Below are 15,500 nucleotides of genomic sequence, written 5' to 3'. Positions count from 1 at the left end.
AAAACACGCTGATTCCTGGACCATCCACGGCCGGATTTAGAAGGCGATTGGGCCGGATCCGGCCCCCGGGCCTTAGTTTGGGAACCCCTGATCTTGAGCCTCCTCCTACCCCAGACCCTCCAGCCTCCTGGTTGCTAGGTGTACGAATACTCTAGAACTCCCAGGTTCTATGACACTTCTCTGCAATTCTGACACCATTCATGTCGCAGGCAGCCTCATGGCTCAGGCCCACCCCCTGCCACATGGAACTGGCGTCCCCAAAAGGAGAGAGATATGAGATATGAGCCAGCCTGGTCTGGCTTTTCTTCTTTGTCTAGTGCTGGTCCTAGAAGGTATGTAGAGGAACCCGCCTCCCTCAGTCCCCCAGGCTGGGATCAGTGCTAGTTCCTTTTGCCATTCATTTGTTTAATTTCTGTACCGCTTCATGCCAAAGTTTTAGGGTTCTAAGTGGGATGCTGCAAGAGGATTTGGCAGGTGGTGGTGGTGGGGGGTCATTGGTAGTGGTTGTGTTTGCTGTTGCCTTCCATTCAAAATCTGATTTTGCCCCTTTCGTTCCACCAGGTACTAGTGGGAATTTCCTGAAGCCTCTCAGTGAGTAAAAGTGCTTCTTCTTCTTCTTTCTGTCTCTTCCTTTCTTCTGACCCTGAAGTGCTGCTCTCAAAAAAGAGAGAGATCAAGGGGCTCCCTCTTGAAGCAAGAACAGGAACCACAGCCTCAGGAAGTTAAAAGCAAGCGGTGGAAGAATTTGTGTCCCTCCAAATGTGTCACATCGTCCCGTCCCGTCCCCCCGGACCATTGGCCATGCTGGCAGGGGCTGATGGAAGTTGGAGTCCAACAGCATCAGGAAAGCCACAGGTTCCCCACCCCTGGCTTACAATCCCCCCCCCCCTCGTCTTGCCCGCACTTTCCCAAGCTTTTCTTCACAGCCTTAAGAACTAAAGCAGGCTTCCACAACCTCGGCCCTCCAGATGTTTTTGGCCTACAACTCCCATGATCCCTAGCTAGCAGGACCAGTGGTCAGGGATGATGGGAATTGTAGTCTCAAAACACCTGGAGGGCCAAGCTTGAGGAAGCCTCACCGATCGATTTGTTCCAGTTGTAGCCAAGCCTGATGCTTTCAGGATACTCAAGTTTCACATTCAATACCAATTTTGTGTGGTTTGATTGTAAAAGCCCTGATTGGCAGCTTAGTGTTTCTGTGATGAAATATGAGGACTACAACTCCCATCATCCCTGACCACTGGCTGTATTTACCGGAGCTGATGGGAGGGCCAAAGATTCCCTACTCCTGACTGAGGAGGTTGAATGCTTTCTTTCTGCATATCCAGCAGGGCTGGCCCTCCCAATAGACAGAGTGAGGCAATCACCTCAGGCAGCTGACTTTGGGTGTCAGGAAAGGAAATGGTGAATTATTTAACACAGGGGTCAGCAAACTTTTTCAGCAGGGAGCCAGTCCACTGTCCTCAGACCTTGTGTGGGGCTGGACTATATTTTGAAAAAAATAATGAATGAATTCCTATGCCCCACAAATAACCCAGAGATGCATTTTAATTAAAAGGACACATTCTACTCATGTAAAAACACGCTGATTCCCGGACCATCCGCAGGCCGGATTTAGAAGGCAATTGGGCCAGATCCGGCCCCCGGGCCTTAGTTTGCCTACACATGATTTAACGTATTATTCTTGTGGGATCCTCCAGGCTTGCCCACACCATGTGTGATCATGTGCATCAAATGCTTAACGTAGGTGCGTTTTTGGTGTGCTGCACATATGCCATCTGTAGAATCAGAGAATTGTAGAGTTGGAAAGGACCAACTCACTGCAATGCCAAGAATCATCCATGACAGATGGCCACCCAACCTCTGCTTAAAAACTTCCAGTGAGGGAGATTTATTGTTTATTTATTGTCATGGGAATTATGGTGGAGTCCCAATTTACCAGTGTGGTGGAGCTGTAGGTCATTTATTTGTGAGAGGTGGCAGGACAGAAGCAACCTTAAAACTGGTTGCTTGAACGAATCTCCGTCTCTTTTCTAGCATGCCAACAGGACTCTTCCTTTAAGAAAAAATGTGGTGGCGAAGCAGAAAGTTTCTACCCTCACCAGTGCCAGCAGAAGAAATGCTGTTATAATAACCACACCTGCTACTACTATGCTGTTGATGGTAAGGACGAGCACAGTTTTGTGGCAATTAGTTTATATAGCATAAGTAAAGGCAACTCCCGCTCATTGGTTGCATGTTTTTCTTCAAAGTGAACATATCTCTTTTCCGGAAGGGCCTGTATCACAAGGGCAGCAACTGTACTACAAACCATACCTGTATAGCTGTCATGGTTCCCCTCTGCCCCCACCCCCAAGGGAGCTTGGGAACTGGAATTTGATTAAGATGCTTGCATTTCCTCAGCCGTTCTTGCAGAACCAGGGTGCCCTGAGGAGAGAGAATGACTGTCAGGCCAGTTTGAGTCTGTGGCATAAATAATATTCTCCTACCCTTGGCAAGCAGAGAGTTGTCATCGCAGGCACCTGTTGGACAGCGCCCGAGTATTCACAGATGACAGGAACAAAGGTCTTTCCTCACACATGTCTGTGCCACATTGTGCCTGATATGAGCGCTCAGTCTGCTGAATCCGTGCTCTGTTGCAATAATGGGCTGGGTGAGGGCCAATACATTGAAGCTTAATCCAGACAAGACTGAGCTGCTGTTGGTGGTGACCAGTTGAGTGGTGTGCAGATTGCTCTAGACGGGGTCACACTCCTTCTGAAGGAGCCAATTTGTGGTTTGGGGGTTCTCCTGGGCTCACTGCTTTCACTTGAGGTGACAGGTGGCCTCAGTGGGGCAGAATGCTTAGGCCGGTGGCCCATCTACAACTTTTATCTGGTTACAGGTAGGTAGCCATGTTGGTCTGCCATAGTCAAAACAAAATTAAATAAAAAATTCCTTCCAGTAGCACCTTAGAGACCAACTAAGTTTGTTCTTGGTATGAGCTTTCGTGTGCATGCACACTTCTTCAGATACTTTTATCTGGAGAGGGATAACTGTTTTTGAGCTTTAAAGCCTTTTCTGGCTCAGGATCCCAATGCCTTCTGCAACACTCCTTGCCCCAATTTGAACCTACTTGGACCTTTAAATCTACATCTCAGGTTCCTCTCCAAGTCCCCCCTCTGAGAGAGGCTCAGGGGGTGGTGACAAGGGATAGGGCCTTTTCAGCTGTGGCTCCCTATCTGAGGAATGAGCTCCCCAGCAAGGCCCACCTGATGCCTTCACTGACATCTTTACAATGGCATATGAGGTAAAGACTTATCTTGCCCCCTCCCAAGGCTCTTGATAGACTAAGATTATATTGTTTGTTATTAGTTTGCTGCCAAAGCCGTGGCACAGCCACAGTGGCTGTTACAAGGGTTGTTGTTTTTTGTTCTCTTTTATGGTGCAATATATCTATTTGTTTCTAACAGTGCCGTACGTCCTTTGAAAACTAGAGTGAAGATTATGCTGCCCACTGTATTTTAATGGCTGCTTCTATGAAAATGTGTTTGTTGTTTTTTACTAGTTTGTAATTATTACTTCTTTACATCATGATGTTTTTAAATGTCTGAAGCCACCTTGAATCCCAACTTGGAAGAAAGGTGGGATATAAATACATATTATAATAATAATGTCATTTGGAGACCTTTGGGTAACAAGTGACTAACAAATATTTTATCATAATTGTAATTATTATTAATTTTTCTGGGGAGACACACAGGCGAGTGAAAACTAATAGCACAATCCTATCCATGTTTACTCAAAATAAGACTCATGGTGTTCAGTTTGCTTAGGATTGCTGCCAGCAAAGCATTTTCATTCAGGCTGAGTACATTTTACTGGCTTACAACGCTGTATGTACACGGCTTCACATACCAATGGCGGGAGTGAACTGACTGCAGAGCACACAGCCTCGCTCTAAGTGGATACAATGAAAGTCTGAGGGAATATCTGTCTGTGCCCATTTGTTTTTGACATCTGCCGATAACAGCAGCTGCAATGGTTTTGGGGTGGGAGCATCTCCCTAGAACAGGGATTCCCAAACTGTGGCTGGGGGGGGGGGAGAGAGACGGACGGACATTAAGTGTTCCACCAAGACGCTCGAAAAATTTCAAGCGGTCCAGTCCATGAGGTGGGGAAGCTTGGGAACCAGCTCTCTAGAAGATGTTCTAACATCATGTGTAGGTAAACTACTTAGAGGTATTTTTGCTTGAGTAAGCAGTATATAGATTTTGATAAGTAGCCTGTGGGGTATGGTGCAAAAAAACAACCACAAAACTGGGAAAGCCCCCCCCCCATGAGAAAAGAAGGGGGAATTCTAGGTGCTTGGAATAGGATTTATTTATTATTATGACTATTTTACTATTGGACCGTCTGCCATTATATTTTGTATTATGTTCTTATCACTGGTGTTCTGTAATGTGTTTTTAATGGTTGTACACTGCCCTGGGATCTTCTGATAAAAGGCAGTATATAAACTATAATAATAATAATAATAATAATAATAATAATAATAATAATAATAATAATAATAATAATAATAAATAATCTGCCCCTAACTGCTAGTTTCAACACTCTTGTCCTCCATCCAGGCAAGCAAGAAGCTTTATTAGAGTTTAAGGGCACATCCCAGACAAGCAAAACCACTTGAGGGGGTTCAAAGGAGGGTGAGTGAGTGAGTGAGAGGGGATAATCCTGAGGGCCACATTTGCTCTCCACCCCGTCCGAGGTTGCACAGCCTCACTCTGCATGTTTCAGAACATATCCTTCCTCAGAGGCGCATTTTTAGCAGCAATCCTGGAGGGTATCAGTGACCGCTAGCCATGATGGTGATTTACTACAAGTATTGCAGGCAGTATGTCCGTGATACCGTTTGCTGGGAACTGCAAATGAAAAGAGTGGCTGTTGTACTCATGTCCTTCTCGTGGGCTTCCTGCGGGCATTTGGTTGGCCACTGCGAGAACAGGATGCTGGACTAGGTGGGTCTGTGCCCTAGGGTGCCCTCTAATTTAGCCTGGATCAAGCCATGCCATCACCCATTCCCTCACTCTGGGTGAGGGAATCACTAACATCTGCCTTTCCCCCGACAGCTGCCAGACAACGCCGGAACGCAGGGATCCTTGGCGGGATCTCTGTCATCATTGCCATCCTCAGCATGTGTCTTTATTTCAGCTGGTAGGTGGCTCCATTTTGGCTTCTTTGCATACCTTCCAGCAGGTGGGGATCGAAGGATGGAAGCAACATGCAGAAAAGGAAATGCACATAAAAACCTGTGATTAAAGAAAATGCCACTGCTTTACCCAGCGCTGCTAATATTGGACACCTTTAGCATACTCAGGAATCAAATGTTCTGTGTCCCTTCTGTAGAAAATGTTCTACTTTGAGCCTGCAGAACTTGGCCATTGCATTTGCTCACAGTGTGTTATGACAGCCATTTGTGAATTCTCAGGGTGGATTTTTTTTAAAAAAATCCTAAACACTGAATCACAGAACTGTGCAGTTGGAACAGGACCCCAAGGGTACCATTTAGTCCAGCCCCCTGCAATTCAGGAAGCTCAGCTTAACCATCCATGACAGATGGCCATCCAACCTCTGCTTAAAAACCTCCAAGGAAGGAGATTCCACAACCTCTCTTGCGAGTCTGTTCCACTGTTGAACAGCTCTTACCGTCAGAAAGTACTTCCTGATGTTTAGCAGGAATCTCCGTTCTTGTGATTTGAATCCATTGGTTCTGGTCCTACCCTCTGGAGCAGGAGAAAACAAGCTTGCTCTGTCCTCCATGTGACAACCCTTTAGATGTTTTGCTAAAAGCCCAGCCAGCTTTAGCTGCTTAATTTTGTTATGATTGATTTGATCAGCGAGGGAACTTTGGTGCTTGTATGTGGGCTCAGGATGGCAAAGAATTGGTGTGCCAAGTGTGAGTCTTTAGCTTTATTACCATTGTATTTGGGGGATTTTTTTTTTAATGCTTTTTTCATGGTAGTGATATTATGGAGTGGCTGGTGGGGGTGGGGTGGGATCTGCTCCAACTGATCCTCAGATCTTGTTTTCAAATGTATGGCACTATTTTTATTTGGGTAATATCTCAGGCTCCCCCCCCCAAAAGCCTGTGGTTTTGTTAAAAGTGAAAGTATTGTTCTTGGTGTTTTGCTAGAATTGTACTGTGGCCTGCTTTGCAAGGCTGCTGCGAGGATGAAAAATTATAAAGCACTTCCGCAAATTTAAAACACTATTACAAAAAGTTGGAGGCTGCAGAGGTGGTTCAGATGAGAACGCAGTGGGTAAAGCCTGTGTATTGTAAAAGAGCATGGATTACTCTCTCCCTGCACAACCCTAGCAGACACCCACACACTGGATTTGCTGAGCACACGCATGTAAAGTCTAATGTTTATAGGCCAGAAGGACCTGGTTGTGTCCCATATTCTTTTTATTTCATTTTTAGGTTTGCTTGGTTTTGCATTATTTCAAACGCTCCCTTCCTCACCCCTTTCAGAAAGCCCCACCTAGTTGCCCTACCAGGTCCAGAGTCCGCCAGCCGCCATTAGTCAGATCTATTTCTCCACCCCCATACTAAAAACTGCTCTCTTCCACAATAATATGGGAGTCCCATAGTACTTCTATTCTAAGCCCGTAGGAGGTCCAGCTCCCTTTAAGAGAAAGAAACCCAGAAACCTGGATCTGCCAAACCTCATCTCACCTTCCCAATCACCACTGACTTCACCTTTTCATTCTTGGGGCCCACCTCTAATACCCACCTGTAACAAAGCACCCGATTTATTTATTTTTAACATGACAGGGGATGCCCCTTTCCGCTTGCTCTATTTGCCACCACCCCTTGCCTTGCCTCAGTTTCCACCCTATAGTTTCCCTTTCCACAACCACATCTCCCCTCGCCATGCCTGTTTCCTCCTCGAGACCACCATTTGTTGTCTCTTCCTCAGCTTCCGAACCCACAAAAAGGCGGCAATATCTCCCGTGATGTTGCAGCTTCCCACCACATGAACGACCCACCTCCCCACGACCCACTGTCTTGCTCACCAAAAGGGCAACATCTCTCCTCTTCCTCCCTCCCTCTTTCCTTTTCTCCCTTTATTCTTTCCTCTCCCTCTCCTGCCAGAAAAGGCCTCCCTCAGTGTAAGGGAGAAGGAGACAAAGTATGCACCCCCCCCAAGTCATGGTAGTGAAGCCCCCTCTCCCATGTGACCCATTCAGGCTCTGGGGTGATCCCTTCAGGGGCCAGCTTCCAAGTTGTGCCTCAGTCCATGTGCCTATTGTACAAAGGTGAGCACCTCACCTGTTTCTCTGCGAAATTTTGCCACTGCCCGCCTCCGACCTGCAACCACCAGAAGGCTGCCCCATAATGGAATGTGGCCCCCCAGGCTTTTAAAGGCCTGTTTCCCCCTCCCCATTTGGGCTTAGCTGTATACAACTGATGATAATTTGTTCTAAACTGGTAAAGAACCAGCAAACCAGAAACGAGTGTGAGGACATACCCTTTCTCCTCCTCTCTTTGCCATCTTTTGTGATTTCTCTCTAGAAAAGGAGATCCCTTAACTCTTACCAGTGCAACCTTCCTTGGGTTAGGCTGAGACCCTATTGACTCACCAGTAACGCTACTCCACACGGGTTCCTGGCATGCTTAGGAACCCAACTGTTGTTAAAGTAGCTGCTTTTTTTCCTGGGAAAGGCCCTGGGCCTTGTCCATGAGCCAGTGTGGCAGTGGGGTTAGCGGAGCTGTCAGAAACATGAGGAGCCCTACCACCAGCGGCCTCATATTTTAGCCAAAGTTATTAGAAAGGCTCGCTGTCAGAAAGAACTAGGGTGCATGCAGAAGTACGTGATTTCAGGTGGCAGCCTGCTGTGGAAGAACAGGTCTGTATCTCAGTCGTGAAGCACCAGCATCTCTCACTCACCCCTTTGTGGAGCAGGCCTGTGCTGGTTGCCAAGTCAAAAGCCACCTCCCTCATCCCGTTAGAGCTGTTTTCAAAGGGTAAAAACACAGTGAGAAGAACTGTGTTGTGATAACGAAGCAGTCCCCAAACACTCCTCTCCCTGAGATCAAGAATCTCATGCTCCAGATAAGGGGGGGGGGGGGAGAGAGGAGCAGACAACTTGAATAATAGAAGCCAGGTGTATTTATCAGTAGAGGAGGGAATGTTGGTTGCAGGGGGGGTAGGGGAAGCAGAGCTCACCCCATAGAAAACCCTACATGCATGCACCCACTCCTGCATGCCTGCATGTCACAGGAAACCCGCCTCTCCCTCCCTCCCCACGTTCTGATGCGCTTCTCTCCCACACAGGAAGTTTAAGGAGTTCCAAGTAAAGGAAAGAGAGATGGAGAGGCCGCGGAGCGAGGGCGAAATGGCCGATTATCTGGTCAAGCTCCTGGACGAAGAAAGCGAAGCAGAAGACACCCTAGATCACAGGAACCCCTGGATGCAAGGAAATTATGCAGAGCAGCCGCGCTGGAGCACAGAAGCGAGGATGGGAAGTATGGAGCAGGCGCCGTGGAGTGCAGAAATCACCCCGGAACCGAGCCCAGGACCAATGAAGCCAGCGGAAACCCTGGCGCTGCCCCCGGCGCCACCCCCAGAACCCCCGCCAGCACCACCTCCAGCACCTCCGCCAGCACCACCTCCACCAGCACCACCTCCAGCACCTCCGCCAGCACCAGCCGGGGCACCTCCACCCCCAGCACCAGCCGGGGCACCTCCACCAGCTCCGCCATCTGGGGCACCAACCCCGGCGGCATCTGGGGAACCTCCACCCCCGCCACCTCCACCTCCACCAGCTCCGCCATCTGGGGCACCAAGCCCGGCGGCATCTGGGCAACCACCCGCAGCACCACCTCCTCCTCCACCAGCTCCGCCATCTGGGGCACCAAGCCCGGCGGCATCTGGGCAACCACCCGCAGCACCACCTCCTCCTCCACCACCCCCACCACCTCCGCCACCCCCACCGGCTCCTCCACCAGCATAACCACCCCATATAGCACATATATATTTATTATCAATAAAGAGTTTAGTTTCCCCAGCCTCTAGTTATTGCTGTGGTATCTAGATCCAATCCCCCTTGAATCATTGGTCCCCTGAGAGAGAAATCAGGAGTCCCAATTCCCGGCCACCTTTGACAATCCTCCCAGCTATACTTTTCGATCCCATTTTTCTGCCCTTGCAACTTCAAAAGCTTTGAGACAAGAAGAGAGGAGGCCACTTTCTCGTCCATGGCTCCGCCACTGAGTAGAAAGCCAGAATTTCTGTCTGTTGTGCCTTTGTTATGGGCCCTGGTTCAGAAGGGGTCCCCACCTACATTGCAGCAAAAAGAAAAGAACAGAGACCTTGGGGTGGGGTGGGGGAAGGAATGCATTATTGAAATGTATGTAAAGCAAAATCCACACAGAAACTACTGGATGAAGATGGGCGCAGCTGGCGAAGAGATGAGTCTAATATCCTTTTCCTGGGATATGGTCAAAGGTCAGGTCCAGTCCCAGGAGAACATCATCCAACCTGGCGAGTCCATTCATTCATCCCGCAAGTGGGCCAGAAGATCATTCCGTTAACGGCAAGCAGGACACCTGCAAGAAAAGAAGAATTGGGGGTTGGAGCAAGAATGGAAATAGTGGCAACAGCTCCCAGGTCAAATAGGGGGAAGGGGGGGAGGCACTTAAGAGAATGGAAATGAAATTCAGACAGTGGCATGCCGGAGTCCCCTGCCCTGGGCAAGGATGAGAAGCGCCTGGCAGTCGTACGAGGTTTTGTAGCTGTTAAATTTGTATCCTGCCTTTCCACCAAATGTTGCTCAAGGCAGCCAATGACAAAAAATGCAAACATAGTAAGATGCAACAGAACACAATAGAACACAGAAGTTAAAAGGAAACACCACAAGGCCAGTAAAACAGAACTAAAAACAACCAGGTACAACGGTTTTTCAACGTATTTGCAAGTCAGCTGGTGGGCCAAAGGCCTGTCTAAATAAAAATGCTGTTGCCTGCCAAAAGAAGGGCATCGGAGGGTTGCAGAGCCAAGAAGGCTCCTCCCTGAAATTGCTGCCCAATGTGCTCCAGATGTTGGTGGGACAGGTGGCAAGGCATCTGATTCCTTGAGCACCTGTGCAGGCTCACAATTTAGTACGATTTCTTTAAAGCCTTGCTAAAAAATGGAGAATAGGTGTTAAGCCTAGACGCCCGGACGAGGCTGCCACAGGAAGCAAAGCCCACAGCTTAGTGGCAGGAAATGTGCAGAAAAACCCCAACCCCCAGCACCTCTAGGGTAAGACTGCCTCCGGTCTGAATCCCCAGAGAGGATGTGTGGCTTGCTGGTGGACAATATGGTGGCAAGGCTTCATGCCTCCCATGCTCGCCGAGGATGTTTATATGGCAGTAGTGCTGCTGATCCCAAGCCAATCTTCCCCCAAAGAATCCTGGAAAGTGTAGTTTTTCTTAAAGAGGGGCTGACAGCCGTACCTTGCAGAGATACAATTCCCAGAGTGGTTTAACAATCAACCCATCTTCTTCCAAGGGCACTCTGGGAATTGTAGCTGTGTGAGAGGGACAGGGATCTCTTAATAGCTCTCGGCCACCTTAACAAACTACAGTTCCCAGGATCCTCTGGGGGAAGCCATGGCTGCCAAAGTGGTATAACAGTGCTGGTGTGGATGCCGCCCAGTGGTCTATCCTGACCAGCGTATTTCTATAGTTTCGGAGAGGAGACATTCCCATCCGTACTTGCAGATATGCCAGAGATTGAACCTGGGACCTTCTGTGTGCAAGACAGATGCTCTACCACTGCACTATGAGCTCTTCCTTTTCAAGCAGATGCTTCTGCAAAGCAGGACATATGGCCATCTTAATGGCAGGAGGGGTTCAGGCCCTTGGTAGGCAAAGAAAAAAGTGAGAAATGGCTTGCTGGGCAGAGGGGGCAGGGAGGAGGCTGCGTATGCCGCTGTGAGCTCCTTGAAGGAAGGGTGCAATAAACTAAATAAATAGAAGCAGAATCATAGAGTGGTAGTCCAACCCATCTAGTCCAACCCCCTTGCAACGCAGGAATCTTTTGCCTGACGTGGGGCTTGACCCCCACAAGCCTGAGATCAAGAGTCTCCTGCTCTACTGACTGAGCCACATTAGCAGGTTTGGGAAAGCAGAGGGTGGGGAGATGCAGGTTTAGAAAGCTCAAGAAACAGGGCTGTGAAGAACTTGAAGAACAGCTGAATGAAACCCAGTGAGCAGACTTATGTGCCCCCACCCCAACCACCTCTCAAGCAGACAGAAAACAAAACTGAGCTTGTCACATATACAGCAGGAATGATGCTGTGTTCAGCATAGATGGTGGTCAGCTTCGCAGTCTGCCAGATATAACGTACCAGGATGGGTGTGTGGGTGGGTGTGAATGTGAGGATTGTCTCTTGTTTCATCCAGATAAAAAAACAACAACCACCCAACAACACCTGCTGTCTCTGGTTTCAGGCCATGTTGTGTTAAAAGTTTAATGATGATACTGAAAGAGGAACAAAAGTGAGAAGGGAAGTTAAAAGGCAGAAGAGAGAGCAGGGCTGTGGTCTGCAAAAGGATGTGGAAGGACAGATGCTGGCCTCTGCCGAATTAGACCAAGGCTCCACCTGGACCATCCTTGACTTAGATCTCCTGGGCCATTTGGCCAGGTCACCCCCTCCTGCCTTGCACTTGGTATCATGTCTATGGTGTCAGGTGTGGGACAGATTGGCATAGCAGCAGGGTCAAAAGGGATTTTTCAGGCACAGACGATGGGCAGCACATGCAAAGCCCTTTGCAGGGAGGCTAAAGCACTGACTATCAGCTGAATCAAGTTCTTAAGATTCTAGAGTCTAGACCAGGCACCCCCAAACTTGGCCCTCCAGATGTTTTGGGACTATAATTCCCATCATCCCTGACCATTGGTCCTGTTAGCTAGGGATGATGGGAGTTGTAGTCCCAAAACATATGGAGGGCCGAGTTTGGGGATGCCTGCTCTAGACTAAGTGCCCTGTTTCCGAGGCTCCCCTGGGGAAGATCCCAGCACGGCATATGGCCTTTCCCCCCCTCCCCCCACTGTGTCTTCCAGATTCTGGTATATATTGCCTCTGAACATGGATGATTCATTTAGCAAATGTGGCCAATACACCTGTTCTCCACAAATGTGTCCAATCCTTCTTAAAAGTCATCTTAGCTGTTGTCACAGCCAAAAAATCTGCATAACAGACAGAAATCTATCAGGTGCAATTTCTTCTGGCAGAGAGATAGTGATGATGAGCAAAGTTTTGCTAGCTGAATTTATGCATGCTGCTCAACGTGAAAGAACACACACACACACACACACACTTGCAGCTGGTCTATAAGGGTGATTGGGGCTCTTTCTCAGCTCTCCAGGGAAACGTAAGTGAACAGGTAATAATGCTAAGCATCTGCTTTGCCATTGAGCTACGCTGCCCACCCACAAGATGCTGTGGGTCAACAAGGCTCCCCTTCCATTAAGGCTGTGGTTCCCAAACTTTTCCCTGCCACGGACCACTTGAAATTTGCTGGGGTTTTAAGCGGACCACTAAATGAATTTCTGCCTGTTGTAGCGTTTGCAACGTGCTGTTGCTAGAGGCCGAATGATTTTTTTTTAATCGTAGTTTTATTGCATCTTTTATTTGTATTCTTTTGTACTGCAATTTGAATTCTATAGAATCCAAGTGGTGATGAAATAAAAAAGTAAAATGAGCAATAAAGATATGATTAAAAATCAATATATTTAACTCAATGGATGTGCCATCTTCTGTCTTCAAATTCAGAGACACACCATGGCCCACCTGAATGAAGCTTGTGGACCACCAGTGATCTATGGTGGTTTGGGAACCCTTGCTTTAAATGATCTGCAGCAGAGGGGTGCTGGGGTTGGTAGAAAGTGTGGCTGCTCACCCTACAAATCCAATCTGTCCCAGAATAGCTGCTGGTTCGATTCTCACACAGTCACAAATGCCTTGGGGGAAAGTCGGGTTTAACTCCACCTCTTTCATGCTAATTGTAGATCAAAAGGATGCCAAGGGAGCAAGTGGTCCAGGTTAAAGCATGCACATCCCACAATATTAAAGGATTATGACAGATTGGGACCGACATTGCCTCAACCAAAGCATCCAGATGGCCAGGAAAATAAAACTTCAAAAACACACAACTCCTAGCGCCTTTTATCAGCAAGCTGGCATGCAGAAATCAGCAGGGGAAGATTTTCACGGCATGAAAGCGAAACATAATCGCCCACCTGATGTTAAGCGAGCTATTAAAGGCAACGGGTTAGAAAGTCTGCAGCTCTTGTGGCTGCAGGAACTTGCCCAAAGGAACAGGACACAGGAAGGTAATTTATACCAAGGCTGGGTTCACACTCCCATTTACTGTGCACTCATTAGGTTTCCAGTGCTGTTTTTTTTAAACGGAATAATAGAATCTGAGAATAATAGAATTGTAGAGTTGGACGGGACCCTGAGGGTCATCTAGTCCAACCCCTTGCAATGCAGAGATTTCAACTAAAGCAGCCATGATAGATGGCCATTCAAACTCTGCTTTAAGACCTCCAAGAAAGGAGAATCCACTCCACTGCTTCCAAAGGGAGTCTGTTCCGCTGTCAAAACTGTTTACACATGTATTCTTTGATGGATAGCTTCTCAAGCCACCTTCACACCAAGTGGTTCTCTAGCCAATTTGTGAACCCCTTTGCATCGAGCAAAGACATCCTGCCCCGTCAATGCCTCCTGGTGCAAACACAAACAGAAGCGAATCTGACACTAATGAAGCAGCGCAGATGTGAACAGTTGGACGGCGGGGAAGAGCCATGCAAGGCGTTGAAAACGACAACTCCACTGCGCCCTGGGGCTAATAACGTGAAGACCCCGAGCAGGACCACGGGGCCGGTCCATCTAGCCGACCCTGACTGGCAGCAGCCGTCCATCGGGAAACGGGGAGGGCTGGGCGGGCTGGGCATTACCTCGTCTAGGCCGCTTCCCGGCTGCTCTGCACCGTCCTCATGGCCAGCCGAGTGTCCTGGCGCCGGGACCACGTCCGCGAGATCTTCCTGGCCAGGCGGGCCAGCGTGCCGCCCTTGGCGCCGTAGTCCCTGGCCAGTTCTTCGGGGGCGATCTCGATGTTGCCCGTGTACCACATGATCCAGCCCAGCAGGCTCAGGAACACCAGCACGGCGCCCGAGTAGATCAGCAGGTCGCCGAAGTCGCGGCCCCGAAGGCGCAGCCGCGCGAAGATGCCCGTCAGCAGCGCCCCGGTGCCCGCCGCGTCCATGAGCACCGCGAAGGCCAAGGCCAGCCGGCAGCGGCCCAGCCCCGAGGGGGAGCCCATGATGGCCGGGGATCGGCGGCGCCCGTTGTCGAGGGGGGCTGCGCGGCACGTCGGGGCTCCTTCCCAAGAGGGAGAAGCGGAGCGAGCTTCAGGAACGGGAAGGGCGCTGCAAAAAAAAAAGTGTGGGGCGGTGGGTGGGAGATTTTGGACGGCACAAAAGCTCCCAAGTCGCAGCGAGGCAGCCCGAGAGGGCAGGAAGAGGAGGGGAGCCGGGATAGTGCCCTTCCAGGCAAAACTCCGTCCGGAGAAAGGGAAGGAGGAAGAGGGCGAGGGAGAACAGCGGTGAAGGCGTCCCGGGCAGGAAGGAGGAGTGGCCCAGGTGAGAGACCCGGGAAAGCGGCCCGACCAGTTAGGGGAGGAACCAGCAAACAGGTAGTAGACGTATGGGCTTGGCTTTGTCCTCACGATCCGGGAATCCAGGCTCTCCAAGCTCCCTGCTGACCTTGAGCTAACCTGTGTTCCCAGCCACCGCCGCCCCGCCTAATTTGGGAGTCCACGATGCTTGCTCGTTTTCTCTCATAAATGGGAATAACTGCCCCCACCTGCCCAAGAATCCAGGAATCTGTCTCTCAGTTGGCTTGCAGAGGACCCAGGAGTCCCCGTCAACCCCCTTCCTCCCGCCCCGCAGCCCTCATTTTCACTATATACAGAATTAGTCATAAACTCATGCACGCACTACAATGGGTCCAATCATAAAAGGCACAAGAGAAGCTTCCTGCTCCCTTTTGTGCGTTCAGCCAACCAGACCCAAGGAAAAAGTTGGAAGGGGTGTGGCAGGTGGCGGTGCTATTTACAGCCCTGGATGTGCAGGAACGCATTGTGTTTCTTAAGCCGCCTTTTGTCAATGATGCAGCCCTGCAGGAATAACTGCAGTCAAGGCTGCATTCCTAAGCGCACCGACGACGACAAGAGCCTAACGCCCACTGAACTCAATGGGACTTGCTTAGGTAACATATAGGAAACAGCCCGCCATCTTCCGCCTCCCTAAAGTAGGCATTTCACACTTGCTGTCCATGGGTGCAGGTGTCCTCTGTTGACTACACACAACTGTCGTGAAAAGTTACATGGTTCCAGCAGGACGTTATGGGACTTGCAAGGATTGGAAACAAATCAATATGTTCCTCCCGTAACTTTGCTGGCA

At 49.4% G+C, this 15,500-nt stretch overlaps 1 protein-coding gene across 1 annotated transcript; it reads right to left on the bottom strand.

Annotated features, from left to right (window-relative positions):
• Positions 1-9,366: 9,366 nt before the first annotated feature.
• Positions 9,367-14,438, bottom strand: TMEM238 (transmembrane protein 238). The gene is made up of 2 exons (XM_033170882.1): positions 13,995-14,438; positions 9,367-9,595 (listed from the first exon to the last, which is right to left on the bottom strand). The coding sequence occupies exon 1, from the start codon at positions 14,357-14,359 to the stop codon at positions 14,000-14,002; it is 360 nt and encodes a 119-aa protein (XP_033026773.1). The 5' UTR covers positions 14,360-14,438; the 3' UTR covers positions 9,367-9,595; positions 13,995-13,999.
• Between the last annotated feature and the right edge of the window lie 1,062 nt (positions 14,439-15,500).

Source organism: Lacerta agilis, chromosome 14 (assembly GCF_009819535.1).
Source record: "Lacerta agilis isolate rLacAgi1 chromosome 14, rLacAgi1.pri, whole genome shotgun sequence".
In the NCBI taxonomy this organism is placed as follows: Eukaryota; Metazoa; Chordata; class Lepidosauria; order Squamata; family Lacertidae; genus Lacerta; species Lacerta agilis.
Note: the sequence above shows the minus strand (reverse complement) of the source record. Positions and strands in the feature narration are given on the sequence as shown.

Coding starts and splice junctions, on each gene's coding strand:
- TMEM238 (XM_033170882.1), bottom strand. CDS start 14,359: ATGGGCTCCCCCTCGGGGCTGGGCCGCTGCCGGCTGGCCTTGGCCTTC.